The sequence below is a fragment of the Natator depressus genome, chromosome 12 (genome assembly GCF_965152275.1).
Source record: "Natator depressus isolate rNatDep1 chromosome 12, rNatDep2.hap1, whole genome shotgun sequence".
Taxonomy (NCBI): domain Eukaryota; kingdom Metazoa; phylum Chordata; order Testudines; family Cheloniidae; genus Natator; species Natator depressus.
Window position 1 is genome coordinate 32525170 of NC_134245.1, and position 19146 is coordinate 32544315.

Sequence of the window (19146 nt, forward strand, 5' to 3'; positions counted from 1 at the left end):
ATCACAGCAGGCAAACTAGTGAACATTTAATGGACCTTTTTAACAGTTCACTCACTTCAGCAGAGATTCCAGAGGATTAGAAATTGGTAAGTCTAAAAACAGAAGCTAGTAAGGGCAAGAAGTAGAGCCTTGTTAGCACCAGAGCTTTGTCTGTTGCACTGCTTCCCTGAAGATGTCTGTTGAAGTTCTGTCTGTGGGTGATTTAGAACAAGTATATTTTCCTTTTATATATTTGTAACTATTTAGCTTTTCCTCTTTCCTTCACTATGCAGGTTCAATAGGGAGGGTTTTTTGCAGTTGGGTCAGTGGATCTCTTCTAGTTTTTAAGCTTTGTGTTGAATTTTGAAAAGAGGCCCAGCACCCAGATGTTCCCATTGCTTTCAATGTGAGGGCTGTGCACTGCTGAAAAACTGGTCTTGTATTTTTACCACATATTGCCTTGGTGTTTGGACAATCAGCTTTCTGTAAATTAAATCCAAAGGTCAGAAATATGTGAATGAGTTACAGAGGAAGGTGATGGAAGCGAAATTCGTGAGGCACCTAAGGTTATTTCTGAAGGAGAGAGGACTGTAAGTGATCGAGTGGAAAAAGCAGGAAGTTAGTACAATAATGAATTTTTAAAAGGCAAACATGTTGGATTGGATGGTCTTTGTCTGTTTCCTTACTTTGCCACCTTCTTCACAAGCCCTTTCTATCTCTCATACCATACTGGGGCCCAACGTGGGACAAAAACTCAAAATGAAGGAGACACACAAAAGTAGTGCAAGTACTATAACTCACAGTAATGAAAGGCAGTTCTTCCAGTCCATGCCAGGAAGTCAGTGTGTTCCTCCACATTGCACATTGACAGAGGCTGTTTTGGTGTCACAGATTACTATTTACAGCATCTGTCCACATAAAAATATATGTGGTCAAAAAAGAGGTGATTTCTTCTGCCCATTCTGGAAATCAGGATTTCGGTATGTAATCTTCCAACCATATCCTGTTGGAAAGGTGATTCGTTTCCATGATTAGGCAGGCTGAATTATGTGTGGTCTTGCTGAAAATGTGAAGAGTTTTATATATGCTGTGTAAACCTGATTATCTGAATTGTAACAGCATGCACATTGCTTTAATTATATACCAATGCCTGTTGAAGTCATTGAACAGATAAAATTAATTTTTAAGGGTTGAACCTACAATTTCTTTGAGATTTGATCTACTACTTCTATACACAAATGATTTGTATGTTGTATTTTTTATGAATGAGCAAAATGTGCATGCTTTGTACGCAGTATGTATCATCTCTGTTCAGCAGTCCATGCTATACAAATTTTGGAAACCACTGATATAGAAGTTCAAGGGCTAATTCAAGAACATGTATAGACATGACTTGTGCAATTTCACTAATTACATTTAACTGGTTATTTGCTCATGCAATCACTAATTGCATGCACAAATTCTGCATTCACATTTTAGTTTACAAAGTTCTACAGATCTGTACCATTGTTTCATGATCTAATACTAATGCTGTGTCCCCATATATGTGTTTAATCAAAAAGGATGGTATTTCATTTATGTCATTCCTCCTAACCTATATAGGTGAGAATACTGCTAAGATTACGAATCATCCACACCTGAAAGTTGAAAAGTAGTGTTAAAAATGCATTTCCACAGATGTCATGGTTTCACTGCATTTCTTCTCTTAAAACGTATTTAGTAACATTTCAATTCACTCAGAATTAGCTTGTATGCCTATCGTATAGTCAAAGGAGGTAATGACACGTAAAATTCTAACACTCTTAACTATGATTCTTCTACAATGTACTTGTGCTTATAAAAGACAGGACAGCAACGTAATTAGGTCATGTCATTTTTATTAGATTAAATATCTAGTTTCCCAAACCAAATACTGTATAATAAATTCAAGGGGCCAAATACAAGACTACCAAGACTGCTTTTTGCAGATGTTATACATTGTTCATTGAGGACTGAACTGATGGTAAATATGGAAAATTAAGAAGTGGAAGTAACAGAGATCTTTCTGTACAATCTACTTAAACAGAAATTGTGTATTCTGGGAGAAAAACTAAAATATCATTTCCATTAATCACTAGTTGTCAGAATTATTTCTTAAAGAAAAATTCCTGAGAATTTCTGAAAGTTTATAGTAAATGCAAGAAGATTATTACATAGCATTTTTCAGCTGACATAGTAGAAATTAAAACCAATCATTCTGGAAAAAAATATATGGCCAATCATGCTGTTGGTGTTCACTGCACGTTGAAGGAAAATGGTGGAAGTTGTAGCATGTGATGGGGAACAAATATGAAATTCATATCCAAACTGAAACACTGATGTGCTTCTGCTGAATGCATTTAGACGACAGAGCAGCATAAATGAAGGACATAAAGCTACAGGGAAAAGGGGGCCATGTTGAAAGGCCCAGTAATTTTGCTTGGTGCTATAACTATATTCAACAGTGCACAAAGGGACAGCAGTGAGGGGTAGGTAGGTACCTAGTCATATGTATTGTTCATCATTTGGTGCCTTTTTTCGCTCTCTTGTTGCACGTGTAGATTCATGGTACTCTTGTCTGTCTGTCTCTCGGCTCCTATGTTGTACTAGAAGAAATTGTGTGTTGTGTGGACCACTTCTCATATTCTCCATTGCTAGTGTGCTATTCCTTAGGAATAGAGTCTTCTGATTCTCCCTTCTTGTCTATGTAGACATTTACAGTGCTCTATTGGTGAAGTATCTGAATACTTCCCAAACGTTAAAAAGAAGAAACAAAATGACCTCTTTCCTTCTCAGAGGTAGGATTATACTTGAGTGGTTAGTAGAAATGATGTGTGAGAGTTTATTATGGGAAAGCTAGGTTGAAAAGATATTTTGTATGTAATTGTGAAAATTGTGAGGTCCTTTGTCATCTATGTCTCCTATGAGAGTGAGGCCCACAGTTACATTCAGCTCCTGTTAACGATCTGTCTTTTGTAATCAATAACCCTTCCTCATGGTTATTGTTCTGGTGTAACATAGCTGCTGCAGAGGTCATGGTAGCAAAGGGAGAGGTGATCTCCCAGGTCAGTAGAGTCAGCGTGGTAAATATTTTTGTGTTTCAAGACAGATCTAGAATTGGACTTTGTACACAGGGGGAAGATTACCAGTGTGATGTGATGTGTCCACAGCAACTTTGTTACTTAGCAAATGGTCTTCTCAATTTTGTACCAATTGGTGCTTGTCCAGGACACATGACTTCTTTTCTTGATACAGTGTGCTGCAATAATCAAGGTCATGAATGTGTGGATGACTATGGTCAGGAATGCATTCCATAATTTGATATTAAATTTTCTACCAAGCCACAGACAGAAATGGTAGGGTTTTTTGCAGCTAGTGTCATGTGGACATCTGATAACATTAAATTCAACAGGATCACAATGCTTCAAAGCAATTTAACAATCTGAGGACAGATGTCCTTAAGATTGGACTTCATGGAAGAGGCTAGTTCTTCTAAGTGCTTTTTCTCTCCCTACAAGTCACCTCCACCTTGCCTAGATCCAGCTTTAGCCAGCTGCTCTTCATCATTGTACTTATTTCAGGATGAGAAAGCCGGAAGAGGGTGCTGTTATATTCAGTGTGAAGGAGATGTTGATTCACCTATTTCCCCAGTGTCTTTCTGTAGATATTAAATAAGATAGAAGATTGGAATGAGCCATGATGGATTCCACAGGTGAGTGCAGTAGAGATGGAGGAACAATTTCCCATCACAGCCCTCTCAGCCTCAAGGTATCATGAGGTGCCTCCTACAATCTTACTGCCTGTTGGAGGTGGGACTGTAGTGTTTGGGGATCAGTACTAATAGATGCTGTTGCAAGGTCCAACAGGATGACTACGGATGTACTGCCCCAGTCTATAGCCAGGCAGAAGTCAATTACCTCTACCATTCTCTGGCCTGAAGCCAGTGCAGTAGGGATACTGACAGCTGACATAGGAGATTGTGTTTTTGCTAGTGCTGTGATATCATGTGGAGGAAAAAAAGAAAAGAATCTAATGTGTCTTTTAAAAATCAATTTAAGCTAACCTGGACCTCAAACAGTAAAATTGCTTAATCCTAACCATATGCTTATTGCTTGGTAATGCAGAGTTAAGGTTGTTTGTGTATCCTAACTGTACATTTCCATAACTTAAGATGTTTAGATTTCTCTCCACCCCCACCCCCCAGTTTAACCTTGAATCTGGATTGCGTGGGTTTATAATGCTTAGTTTGGGGAAACCTACAATAACCATGTAATGTATTTGAACATAAATTACTAATACGTACTCTTGACCTTTACTACATTTCAACATAATTTTGAGCTGGGAATGGATAAAAATATGTGGGATTGGTTTTATATCTAATCTGGAAAAGCATTGGACACTTTTGTTTTATACCTTTTAAGAAACAGACCACAGTCACTGATAATGGGTTTTGCACTGTAGTTGTAATCTTTTTAACTCTAATGCATTATTTTATATTTTCCAAATGGATCTCTTTCCTTCAGGATTCTATTGATGCTGCACTAAATGGATTGATTTAAAACTCTGAAAATTCAAAGATAAACATACAGACTCAAATTCTTTGGATAGTCCTACACTTAATCTGTATTCTCTTTCCCATAGTTGCCCATTAAAATGTGTAAATACCAGCTTTCCCCTGTCTAATCACCGTCTCCTTTTGATGCTCAGTTCCTTCAATGATTTCATACACCCTATCATATAAGTCAGGGATCAGCAACCTTTGGCATGCAGCCCACCAGGGTAAGCCCCCTGGCGGGCCGGGGCGGTTTGTTTACCTGGCATGTCCGCAGGTTCGGCCGATTGGAGCGCCCACTGGCTGCGGTTCGCTGTTGGCCTGAAATGGCAAACCGCAGCCAGTGGGTGCTGCAATTGGCCGAACCTGCGGATACACCAGGTAAACAAACCAGCCCAGCCCGCCAGGGGTCTTACACTGGCGTGCCACGTGCCAAAGGTTGCTGATCCCTGATATAAGTAATTGTGATGCCTAAAATATTAAACTGAAGCATCACTGAAGGATGCAGGTAGAAGTAGCCGGCTGCTTATATTATTTTATTATTCACTGACGGCCACAAGTGTGCTCAGGGTGGCACAAATATAAATGAAGACACAGTCACTGCGCAAGAACGGAAACGGGTTTCTTGGAATTTATTACTGACAAGTATTTTGGTCAGCAGTTTTTCCAGCATGCTTTTTTAAATCATGCCTTCAGAATTTGAGGGCACCAATTTTATGCATGCAAAAAAATTTAATTGTGCAAACAGATCAATATATGCATGTGCAAAATGAATTCAGTTGGACAATTTTGTGGTCTAAAGGGTAGTTAAGGAACTAATAGTAGATATGTCCAGAAAGGAATGGGAGATAACTGTTAAACAGGTATTTACTTTTGGCGGGGGGAAGTGAAAATAAGCTGAGGGAAGTGGCACAGTGCATGTAAACATGTTGACTTTTCACCTCTGGGGACCAATAGAAGTTGTTGCACTAACCCATCTAATTTTTTCTTTGTCTGTACCAGTGCTGTTAACTTCGCTTTATACATCTGGAGAACTGAATTAAGTTTGGTGTCAGATGCAAATCAGTTTCAGTTTAGTGTCAGTCGTCAGAGGCCAGATTTTCAAAAATAAATGTGCTAAGTTCACGTACACTATGTGTGTGCACAAATTTCAGTGCAAACACTGCATCCATAGAGAATTCTGAGTTGGGGAGAGCTGGCAAATATAAAAGTACACACACAATGTTGCAAATGTGGCCCTCAATGTACAGGATGACCACACAATTTAGCACAATTTCTTTGCGAGACAGTTTCAGAGATGAAGTAGCAGGGGTTCATACAGTTCAGGTAATAAGAGAACCGTCACTATCAGAGCATACATACACACAGAATAGAGTGTTCAATGTGTAAAGAGTGCAGCAAAAGACACTTTAGCTTTTTTCAGTGGGAGGCAGCTGAGGAGGATGACAATATGGTCTCATTTTAGAAATGCAGTGTCAATGGTAACACACATTTTTTACTGATCCTAAGCCGCATATATTCCTAGAGTTAGCCATACTCAGAAAACACAGTTGTACATGATTACAGTTAAGATTCCTTTACAGGAAAAACAGGTGAGTGCCTGCAAATGGGATTGCTATTAACATACCAAATGGGCCAGCTAAGTCCCTCCATATATACAGCCAGATCTGCTTGTGAGCATTCTTTGATAAATGAGGACATTTAGCTGTGATACATAAATGGAATATCAAGCAGTATATACAGAAGCCAGGTAGGCCACATCAACAGTCAGCCAGGGTCTGCTGAGATTCTGATGGGACTACAAGTGTGGGGAGGGGATCGGAGAGGTTTCTAAAAAACAAGAACATGTTTGATCTGTTTGGCAAAATTTCTGGTTAGCCTGCTTAGACAGTACACAGCGTTCAATGCCAGAATGCAATATCAGTTTATATTCACATTAGGGACCTGATTCTCATTTACACGAAGGTCCTGGTACACAGCCTCTGGCAGTGTAAAGGCACCTTGGTGTAACTGAGGATCAGGCCCTAAATGTTTTTCATGACTGAATTGTTTTTCTTTCTAACAGCTAATGGTATCTCCTCTTTTTCTATTAGGTTGAGAGGATTGTTGACAAAAGGAAGAACAAAAAGGGCAAATGGGAATATCTTATCAGATGGAAAGGCTATGGAAGCAATGAGGACACCTGGGAACCTGAGCATCACCTATTGCATTGCGAGGAATTTATTGATGAGTTCAACGGACTACATGTCACTAGAGAAAAGCGAGCAAAACATGGGAAACAGACCAGTGCACCAAAATTTTTACGAGAAAGCCGAGGGTCATCTGTTGAGAAAATATCACACAGACCTTCTGAATCTGGGAAGGCCAAAGGGTCAACACATAAAAGAAAGCGAATTAACCCATCTCTTCAAAAACAGAAAAGAGGGTACACAGCAAAGCCAGCACCTGCTGGCGACAGAGCCGCTAAAACCGTGACTTACCGAACTACGCCCAGTGGTTTACAGATCATGCCATTGAAAAAGCCTCACAATGGCCTGCAGAATGGAGATTCCGGTCACGAGAAAGATTCTAGACATTTTGGGAATGGCTCACAACAGCAAAACATGGATTTAAATGGCCACGAAGGAGAACATGATTTGCCCAGCATGTTGGAGGTTAATAATGATGTGCCTGTTGTGAATGGAATCGGTATGTGATTTAAACAGCAACAGTCTTTTCTGTTGGGTTTTAATTGTGGCAATTGATAACAAAGAGCCCCATTCATGGAAAAGTTATTGTCATGCTGCATGAGTAATAAGCACATGAAAAAGGTCCAGACTCTTTGCAATTTGTACAATTTTCCATCGATCCACTTCTTCACCTCCCTCCCTTTTCCCACTGAGTCATGTGAGGCAATGTGGACTGTGTCACACACCTCTCTGGTGTGTTTTATTTACGGGTATTTGTGGGGGAGGGATACCAAGGAATGGTGTGGGGGCGACAGTTGAGGTATGTACAACACTGAAATTCTGGCTATACCTCCTACCAACTCACTAATAATTGCTTCTCAATTCCACAAGTACTGGCCCAGCACTCCAGAAAAGGCAGGATCTTGGAAACAATCTTAGTATTAATTTGTTGCCTAAAGTTTGTGATAAATGTGCCTGGATAATCTTAAGGTACTTATTACTGCCACTAGTAACATTTGTGAGGTATTTATTCAGGATTGCCATTCCAGAGCCCAGAAGTCAGTATCTCTGACAGTGACTTGATTCATAGGAAGGTGCAAGGCAAAGACTTCATTGGAAGGTACAAGGAATCCTGTAGTAGACGATTTATAATAACCTGCCCAGAGGGGACGTTTATTCCTTACCGCAGTAGTTAGTGGTTGGCTTATGCCCTGGAGAATGGCGTTCATACCTCTTATAAAAAAAATCATCCTGTTTAACATAATTGTGGAGTTTCTTATTGCCCACAGAACTGTCAAATCCTTTTTAAATCATACTAAGCACTTGGCATCAATGATACCTTGTATAATTTCCATGGATTAATTATATGTTGTGTATTTCATTTTATAGGTTTCTCCCTTTCAATTTAATTGAATATCCACTTGTTCCTATATTCTGTGAAAAGGTAAACAGGAGCAACCAATTTACCATGCATCGCCTCAATAAGCCAGGTCTTTTCAATCTCTCCCCATATAGCAGTCTTTCCATGCATCTAATTATTTTCATTGCCCTTCTCTGGCCCCTTCTGTTTCTGCTGTATATTTCTGGAGACAGTGTGAGCAGACCTGAACGCAGTATTCCAGGTGAGGGTGCACTGCCGAGTGATGGTATAGCACTAGACGGTTTTCAGTATTGTTTTCGATTCCTTTCCTTATACTCCCTAACATTTTGTTTGCTTTTTTGACTGCTGCTGCACAGCAAGCAGAGGGTTTCACTGCGGTGTTCACAATGACCCACCAACCTTTTTTTCTGAGTGATTACAGGTAATTTAGAATCCAGCAACATGTATGAGTAGTTCAGATTCCTTCCATTGTGCATTTTCATCTGCTATCATGTTGCCAATTCACATATCTTTGTTAGGATATCTCTCACATATCTCTCTAGTGCCTCACAATCTCTTCTAATCTTCACTAACCAAATTTTGTTCACTAAAAATGTTTCTATCACTTCACTTCCCTTTCAGATCATTTATATGTATATTAAACAAACCTGTCTTACTACAGGTCCTCAGCGCAGCCCGCTGTTAATCATTTACCATGATGGAACAAATGGTTTCTTTTCCACTCTTTATTTTTATTAGCCAATTTCTAGTCCATGATAGTATTAGTTTCCTTAATAGCCTCTTGTGAATGACTGTCAAAGCCTTTTTGAAAATCCACATAAATCATATCATATCACCCAGTTTTCCATTATCCACTACATTGTGGACACACACTCAAAGAACTCTAGTAGGTTAGAGAGGCACAGTATTCTTTTACAGGAGCCATACTGGGTTGCCCCATCATGGCCATCAAGATGTTTTTAATTCCTTAATTACCGTTTTGGTATTGTTTCCGTGACACAAAAGTATGCAGTATATTTCGTTGCTAATCTCATAACCTTGATTATTATAGTTACCCCAGCAATTGCCACACTAGACAACCATTGCTGTTATTTGGGTATTACAGAAGAAGTTCACACCTGCATTTTGTGAATTTAAAGCCTCACAAGTGAGACGCACCCTAATGTCCATTAATTTGAACCCTTTCAAGTGCGCATGCAGGCATTAATAGCACTATACTGTGCATGTTAGCCAGTGGAGGCCTGAGGCTGAAAATAAGGCACCTGTGTTCCAATCTGAGCATCCAAATGTCCTGTCCGGTCCAGAGAAAGCTCATCTTTAAGCATATGAATAATCCCAATGGCTTCAGTGAGGCAACTCTCATGCTTAAAGCTGAGAGCCTGGGCTTCTGTGCTTTGCTGGGTTTGAGTGAAGGAGTCTATTTGAAAATTGAGCTTCAGCTGTGTTGTGTGTATAACATTTACATTATTTTTCTTTTCTGCAGTTATAGGTTTTAATGAGTGAAGGTTTTTCATGCCTAGTGCTCTTAATTAGTTTTTATTTTTCAGTACACAATATATTTATTCAGAATGCAGTGGTTTTACCACATACCTTCCTTTTATATTTTAAGATCATTTTGTTAAAAGGGGACAATAAAACAAGAACTCGAGGGGCAAAAAAAATGTCATTTGTCCTCACAGGGGGAAAAAAATGGTTTCTCCCATTCCTTCTTTGAATAATACCCTGGACAGGTCTGTCCTGAAAAAAAGTCCTTCCTTGCCCTGAGCTCCCAGGTGTCCAGACACTTATGGATGGCTTATGGCAAAACAGCAGATGGCCCGAACTATTTGAGAACATTTCTTTATAATGATTTTTACATCGTATCTCCCCAACTCCTTTACTTCTATTCTTGTGCTTTGCACTCTTGTCTTGCTCCCTTCACTCCATTCTGTTCTTCCTGCAGCCAGAAGCAAAGTGAAGCTGAATTTTGATCACTACATCTTGAGCTTATATGCATCTCCTCCAAAAGTTCTGCAGCACTCCTGAGTTCACGATTCCATCCAGTCTCACTTTGCAGTTGCCAACATGCACAATGGAGAAAAGAAAAAGGGGACAAACTATGTAACCAAAATAAGAGGGGAAGGGATAGAAAACGGGAGAGAGGAGGAGCAGGCAAGACAGATTAAAAGTAATGCTTTTGAAGTTTTTACCATAGGCTTTTGAAATTTTTTCCATTCCCTGGCAGGAAGAAATTAGAGTGTGTGACAGAAACTGCAGGTAAACCAAAGAAATCTGCATCACTGTTCATTTCCAGCCGAGACTAATACGTTCTCCCCTCAGTTTGCACACTTATAGGAAGGCTTATTAGCATTAATACAGATGCCAGTTGTGATGAGGGCATATGTCTACTTAGTATTGGACTGACATCACCAACTCCTTTTACATAGGACAGCAGCTAAGTCTTCAGTCATCCCCAATCTTGGCTATAGTCCAACCCAGAGCCTAGAAGTGAAAGGCCCCATATCCCATCACCCTGAACCAAAAGTGCCTTTCAGACTATAGCAATAATGAATAATTGAATTAACCTGATGATTATAATTATGCCATAAGATGAGTAACCCTATAATTAAATAACCTGTATTTTGTCTAGAAAATACCACACATACTAATAATGCTGTAGAAATAAAATAATTATGTTCGGGGACTGAGTTTCAGTGGCTCCCTAAAGTGGCCTCCACTAATGCATGCCCAGCTTTGTATGCACATACACTTGGATGGGCTAATACCTGCACATCCCACTGATACAATTTTCACCAACAAACCCATAATGTACTTGTAGATGTGTGTGTGCGCATGCACGCACATACCTGCATGCACATTACTGGAGGTTTGGACCACTGCGCAGCCATGTCAGACTCAGCAGAGCATTTGGGATAGCCACAAACACAGCTTTTGCCTCTACAAACCATGGACTTTCTTCCCAGGATCTGCCGCATTGGGAGACTACACCTTTTGCCCACAATCTGCACCCTCCTGACTGAGGAGATAATTTCCTGGAAAAATACTGCCTCTTCCATAGACTTCTCTGCCAAAGGGGAGAATGCAGCCCCGATCTTGAAAGCCCAGATCAAACAGTGCTTACCATCTTCTCTTATTATCTTTTAAGGGAATCAACAGCTGGTGATAAAAGCTTCAAGCACCTCACAATGTACATTAATAGCTATATCTTTAAAATTCTAATGATCAACCCCACCTTTTAATACATTTACCAAAATAAAAAGAAATCTCCATTCTGCATTCCTCCACTTACTCTTAATAGTCCTTAATCACAAGAATACTGTATTTTATTAGTTCTGTTACCTAGAGCGGCGGAACAGAACCATGTAACAAATGACTATATGAATACTTACATCTGCCTCCATTAGGGTAAAAGCTTTTTGCCTGGTGGACATTAGAGGACAACATAATCAAAATGCCCTGAGCCGCACTGGTTCTGTCCACTACGGGGCTGCACTTGCTGTACACGCTAGCTAGTCCATTTCAACACACAGCATTATAATTACCGTGAAATAGCCACACCCTCTCAGCTCTTTACTGTCAGTAAGGATAAGGGTGTGATGTAGGTTAATGTATGCTGCTCTTGTTTCCTTTGCATCTGGCCTTAAACTAGGAACACCTATTGTCTTGACATTGCTAAGGAGATGCATGCTGTTAGCCTTGCAGGTCTGGACTCTTTTGCCATTGTGAATGGCAATAATAGGCCAGGCCATGAGGAAAACAAACACTAGGTAAACTCTGGAACATCTGTTGAAACTTTCTGTAGTTTGCAGCAGTATTCTGATGACATTTGTTGTCTTCTGTTATCGCATTGCTCTCTGCTTTTTCATGATACTGCAATTGAGAGTGATTGTTGTGTCAAATTCCTTGACAACATCAAATGTTTCCCTTTAAATAGTCGTCTTCCTGCTCTGCTCTAGTTCTGCACACCATCTGCTGAAGAATTCCTGCTTGTTATGTATCACTAACCACTGTATCTTTCCATTATGAAAACCTTCATAGTGTCATGGTGTCCATAATTTAAATATTCTCTATCACCCAATCTCCTGCTTCCTTTTTTCCCCCTTGTTCTGTTAATTATAGGAAACAGTAAAATGCAACCAAAAATATTCACTCTCTCTGTGTTGTTGTAGCCAAGTTGATCCCAGGATATTAGAGAGGCAAGGTGGGTGAGGTAATATCTTTTTTTGGACCAGCTTCTGTTGGTAAGCAAGACAAGCTTTTGAGCTTCCAGGCGTCTCTTTCAGGCAGTGGTGCTGCCTTCAGAGCTGGGCAGCTGGAGAGCGGTGGTTGCTGGCTGGGAACCCAGCTCTGAAGGCAGGGCCGCTGCCAGCAGTAGCACAGAAGTAAGGGCGCTAATACCATACCCTGCCACCCTTACTTCTGCGCTGCTGCCTGCAGAGCTGGGCCCTTAGTCAGCAGCTGCCACTCTCCAGCTGCCCAGCTCTAAAGGCAGGGAGAAGTAAAGGTGACAAATTGTGACCCCCTAAAATAACCTTGTGACTCCCCTGCAGCTCCCTTTTGGGTCAGGACCTCCAATTTGGGGAATGCTGGTCTCCCCCATGAAATCTGTATAGTATAGGGTAAAAGCAAACAAAAGATCAGATTTCACAGGAGGAGACCAGATTTTCACAGTCCATGACATGTTTTTTGTGGCCATGAATTTGGTAGGGCCCTACTCATCAATTCTTAGCTAACATGGTGGCTGGAGAGACAGTGTGGTCTAGTGCATAGGGCACTTGACTGGGTTGTTCCTGGCTCAGCACTGAACTGCTGTATGACCTTAAGCATGTCACTTCTCTGTTTCCTTTCCCACCCTTTGTTTCATCTTTTTAGACAGTACATCTATCTGGATGAGTTTTGTATAGCACCTAGTATCATGTGGTCCTGAAGTCCTAATATAAATTTTGTTCCCTTGATGACTTTTACCAACTCTTCCTCCCAATCTTTACAGGGTTCTTTCTACACACCTTCACAAGTTGTACTGCAGATTATTTATAACCCAGTATTTAATTTATAGACCTAGCTAAATTAAGGAAACATTGTCTTGTGCTCTCTTTCACATATAAACTGAGAGCATCAAAAAGCTGAACTAAATTTTTCATCTCTGTGCTTAGGCTGGGAAACCAAGTTCAGAGGTACCTAAAGCTTCCTGGGTTTCTTTATGACATCTCTAATTTATTTCACATACATTATTCATTGTTTGGGGGATGGTTAGCTTTACTCCATGCCACAGTCATTTTTCATCTTGACATATTAAGGTGTTAACTGTTACCCTACCATGTACTAACCAGGTGATAAAAGTTAGGCACCATTTTGTCTTAGGCTGAATGTTCAGTAGGAAGACACATTAATTATAGCTGCAGAGGTTGATATTCACTATCTTGGCACATCTTAAAGTAGATAACTAAATTATGTTTAGGTTCCAACAACTAGAGATGAGCGTCTGCGATCCATGTTGGTGTACTGATATTGACAGACAGGCAACATGGGTCAGAATTTTGATACAGAATTTCGCTATCATGGGACTATCAGACATTCCTCCCATAGATAATCCATGGATAGTTATTTGTATTTGTATCAGTTTTAGGTTTCAAGCAAAAAACAACCAGACTGATTTTAGTTGCATTGGTGTAAATCTTTGCATGAAACCTAAAACAATTATAGGCAAAGTGTGTGTCAGCTGACACAATTTTAACCAACAGAAGGTCTGTATGCAATCTACCGTGTCATTTGAGGAAAGCATAAATTAGAAAACATAGGAGCCATTGAAGATTGCATATAGACCTTCTGTTGGTTAAAATCCTGTCAGCTGACACACGCTTTGCCTATAATAATTGCTGTGATGTTAACAGCTTCTTTTGTCATATCTTTAACTTCCCCACTTGGTGCACTATTTGAACAAAATGAGATGCAACAAATAATGATGATAAACTGATTGACGAGAGACTTTTTGTTGTGCTGGATTTCCCTTAAGAATTAAACCCCCACCCTTCCCTTACCATCTGTATTTAGAACAGCTGTTGCTTATTCCTTAATAGTATGCAGATTACCAATGCAGTTAGCCTGAGGCTGCTTCCATCTCATGTCCATTCTCGCATCTAATTTCCTAAGTTCTTTAGACTTTATTGCAAAATCTCCCTCTCCTGCAGGCTTGCAGATGGATCAAACAACGTAGTGAGCACAAAGCAGAGCAAATAGTGCACAAAAGTGGTATTGGAATCTTTGGTCCAAAAAGATGAATTATTCACAACCCCAATTGTTCATTTCACATGAACATTTATACAAGAAATTTTGTTTATAAGAATGTTTGTGAAAAATGAAATTGATGAATACCTGTCTAAGTATATGTTTGCTTAAAGATACATACCAGAAGTTGTTCATAGATTTAGAGGTCAGAAGGAACAACTATGATTGTCATGTCTGACTTCTTTCCTAACAAAGTCAACTATTCAAGTAGCCATCTTGAAATTTCTTTGCTTTCCCATTAGGGTTGCCAACTTTCTATTCACACAAAACCAAACACCCTTGCCCTGCCTCCTGCCCTGCTCCTTTTCCAAGGCCCCGCCCCTGCTCACTCCATCCCCCCCATGTCACTCACTCTCCTCACCCTCACTCACTCATTTTCATTGGGCTGGCTCAGAGGGTTGGGGTGTCGGAGGGGTGAGGGCTCTGGCTGGGGATGTGGGCTCTTGGGGGGGCCAGGAATGAGGGATTTGGGGTGCAGGTGGGGGCTTCAAGCTGGGGGCGGGGAGCTGAGGGGTTCGGAGTATGGGAGGGTCTCCGGGCTGAGGCAGGTGTTTGGGAGGGGCTATGGGTTCTGGGCTGGAGGTGTGGGTTCCAGAGTGGGACCAGAAATGAGGGGTTCAAGGTGTGGGAGGGGGCTCTGACAGGGTGTCGGGGTACAGGGCTCTGGGCTGGGGCTGATGGATTTGCGGTACAGGAGGGGGTTCTGGGCTGGGGCTGAGGGGTTTGGAGGGTGGGAGGGGGTCAGCGGTGCAGGCTCCGGGCGGCGCTTACCTCAAGCAGCTCCCAGAAGCAGCAGCATGTCCCTCCTCCGGCTCCTACACAGAGGCCCGCCAGGTGGCTCTGAGCGCTGCCCTGTCCGCAGGCGCTGCCCCCGCAGCTCCCATTGGCCGTGGTTCCTGGCCAATGGGAGCTGCAGAACCGGTGCTTGTGGTGGGGCAGCTTGCGGAGCCCCCTTGCTGCTCCTACTCATAGGAGCCAGAGAGGGGACATGCCACTGCTTCTGGAAGCCACGACAGCCAAAGAGCCTGCTTTAGCCCCTCTGCACCGCTGACCGGACTTTTAACGGCTCAGTCAGTGGTGTTGACCGGAGCCACCAGGGTCCCTTTTCGATCAGGTATTCCAATCGAAAACTGGACACCTGGCAACCCTATTTCCCATCTATTGTTTGTAAAAAAGCTCCAGTCTGGCACAAGAAACACTACCATGCATCCTAGATGACATATACTGTTAGTGAACAGAAAATAGAAGACCACCTAGATAAAGGAAGTTGGTTTCAAACAATGACAGGCTGAAATGCTTTCAGAAAGTATTTGCAGAACAATTCTGAATGCCGAACAAATCTGTAAAAAAGTCAGTCAGTCTCCAGTGCTGCAGATACTTCTACACTGCTTATCATTAAGCACATTAATACTCCCACTGACTTCCATGGAACTCCTCCTGAGTTTAAAGTTAAGCACATATGTGTTTGCAAGATTGAGACTGCAGTTTGCAAATAATTCATGGACAAAAAAAAAAAAAGGAATAAACTACTAGATAAGTCATTGTGCTCTAGTAATGAATCACTATAAACAAGGAAGAAGCCAAAAATGTACAAGTTGTAATTTGTAAAATTTCAAGCATTAAATGACATGTGTTGTTGGTTTGGGATTTTTACAATTGAAACTAATTCTTGTCAAAAAAAACCCAACCCCTAAATGCTTCAAATATTCTTTCTAAACTAAGGAACTAATTTAAATTTAATGTTTCAATTAATAAACCATTATTTAATTGAATATATCTGCTAGAGCTCTACTGGAGAGTGTTTATAATTTAACTGTAAAAAGAGAGAATGCTATTAGACATTTAATGTAGTTTAGTACTAAATATAATAATTGCAGGGTATAAACGGATATTTTACAGGATGTGAACATTTGCAGAGTCCAGGGTTTAGTGACAGCTAGTCATGTAGTTGAATTAGCTACTCAGATATCAAGTAATGGAAATATTAAGTCTATCGAAGGAAGATGGCTGGCTCCTCTATTATGGAATCATTCACTATAAATTCATCATTACAGTCATTGTAACAATGCGTTTTTAGTTGGACAAAGATGATCTAAACTACAAAATTTAAATCCATGTCCTAATTTTCATCCCTCCTCCTCAAAAAAAACAAAACAAAACAAAAAAAACATTCTTAGCTTTTTAATACCAAAACCAGGAGGTTGGTTTACTCTGCTCTAGAGGTAAGAACAAACAATTAAATATAGATTCAGATTTGGACACAGACTGCACTACTCTTTTTTCCTTCCTGTATGTTTGGAGTATTTTGGGCCCATCTCTTTCTCTTTTTTTTTTTCAAACGGCCATTATATCAAGTAAATTGAGCAACTTTAACTTCTGCTTTTGCACAGTCTATATAAGAACATAAGAATGGTCTGACCCAGTATGGCCAATGGTCCATCTAGCCCAGTACCCTGTCTTCCGACAGTGGCCAGTGCCAGGTGCTTCAGAGGGAGTGAACAGAACAGGGAAATGTATCAAGTCATCTACCCCGTCATCCAGTCTCAATTTCTAGCAGTCAGAGGTTTAGGGACACTCCGAGCATGGGGTTACATATATGACCATCATAACTAATAGCCATTGATGGACCTAGCCTCCATGAATTTATCTAATTATTTTATTTACCCAAATGGTAATGACATTTAAAATATCTCTAACTGCAAAAAGGAGATGACTTACAGAAAGCATGTGTTTAGGATATTTTTATGACTCCATAACACAGCCTTTGGGCTACTTGTGTATTGTTACTAATGACAACATATTTCCTGAATATCCCATAGAAATTATAAATATAAACAAAGCAGGAGTTACAATTTGCTGCAAGCAGAACTCAGGATAAACTGAATGTTTCTCAGTAAGATGCCGTTTTGTTGTGGTGGTTTTGTTTTTGAAGAGTAAGCATGTATTCCTTGTCATTGATTTGGTGTTTTCCTATCAATATGTGTTCTGCAAAATGGCACCGGCAGAAATACGTTTTGGGTTTTTTTGCACAGTTTAATGTTAAAAGTACAGGTGATTAAAAAGTCAGTATTTATCTACTGTTACTACACAGTGGTATATGAGACACCACAGTTGTGTACTAGTCCCCCTTTTGTGGGGATGGGACTTTTATGTAAAGTTATAATAAGACATTAACATAATAAGTAATATATAATGAAGTACGGATCAGATAAATATTCAAAGAACCTGGCTAAAGATTCTGGCTTCCTAGCTGGAGAGCCCTCATCCTCTGAGTATGCTAAAAAGGGTGACCAAATTTCTAAATGGCTATCCTCTTTTTGGCACTTCTCTTGTGTATATACTTGGTAAATATGTTTGCCTTTCCTTGCAGCCTCTCCAATGGAGTGCCTCGTATCAAGTTGTATCCTATTTTGAGCATAATCTCAGATACCACAGTGGGATACCAATGAGTAAAATACTACCTTTAATGGTGACCGCTGGAATTATAAGGAAGAGGAGTGAGATAGTGGAGTCAGCTTAGCTGTAAATGTTTGATAAGAACTGCTCTGTCTTGCTCTGAGTCCCTGTAGAGACGTACAATTGAGGATCCTGTTCCTACATTAAAATTGCCAAATGGAGTTGATAATGGCTTTAGCTCTGTAGACAAGGAACAACATGTAGCTTAGGAAGAGATGATATGGACTAAGTCAATCATGCCCAGCTTTGCCAAAGAAAACTGAATTAGAATTTTCCGATGAACTTGAGGGTCACCCCAAATTCACATAAAAGAGCAGGGTACAGCTGCTCTCATTTTCCACTACAGGCACATCTGTTGAGACTACTAGTCCCAAAATGCAATGATTGATCTTGATCTGAGTGGTCTTCTACTCAGATCATGATAGAGCATTTCATGCTGGGATACGCAGGCGGAACCGCTGCAGTAAAAATGAGCGGTCAGGGGACACGCTAGAATTCGTGGGCCATATTTGGTTGCTGGACACATTTTTGCCCACCCTTGGAACAGGATGATCTAGACATCCAGAGAAATTCAAGGTAATAATACACTACACTGTTTTCTTTGGAGGTATAGACGTGATCACATGTATCCATTTTGGTTGTTTGCATTTGAAAGGTTCCTCTCTGGCCAACGGAGGCCTGAATCTGCACAGCACTGTGAAAAGGAAACTGGATGGGGAGAAAGATTATGTCTTTGATAAGAGACTAAGGTACAGCGTGCGTCAAAATGAAAGTAACTGTCGGTTCAGAGACATTGTGGTCCGGAAAGAAGATGGTTTCACACACATTCTGCTCTCCAGCCAGACTTCAGATAACAATGCACTGACCCCAGAGGTAAGCATGCAGCCATAAAAGCAAAAGAAAGCTACCTTAATAGATGGGAATGTGGTCAATCTGAAAATTAAGGCAACTCTCTTCTCTGTATTTTTGGAGGTTGGGGTTCCCTATTGAATATCTTTTTAAAATGTATGGCGCTCAGATATTCCACCTTTCCATGCTTGGAATTTTATCCAGATGGATCTAATTATTATATGCAATGGAAATTATTTTTTCAAATAATCTCTCCCCAAATAAAAAAGTAAGAAGAGGAAAGATGTGATCACTAATCCCTGCCTGCAGTTTTAAGAAGTAGTTGTTCAAATGTTAAAATTACCACCCTTAGTGGAAATCTGACCTCTCACACAATGTGTTTGATTACTACTGCAAGGATTTGTACATATGTACATCTCAAATCATGTATCTCAGGATAAAAATTCAAAAAATTAAAA

At 40.4% G+C, this 19146-nt stretch overlaps 1 protein-coding gene across 1 annotated transcript in view; it reads left to right on the top strand.

The window, feature by feature from the left end:
- Positions 1-19146, top strand: part of CDYL2 (chromodomain Y like 2) — an 81087-nt gene that overhangs the window by 42329 nt on the left and 19612 nt on the right. The window contains exons 2-3 of the mRNA XM_074969179.1: positions 6643-7237; positions 18495-18712. Of these exons, the coding sequence (XP_074825280.1) occupies positions 6643-7237; positions 18495-18712 (813 nt within the window). The remainder of the gene's footprint in view (positions 1-6642; positions 7238-18494; positions 18713-19146) is intronic.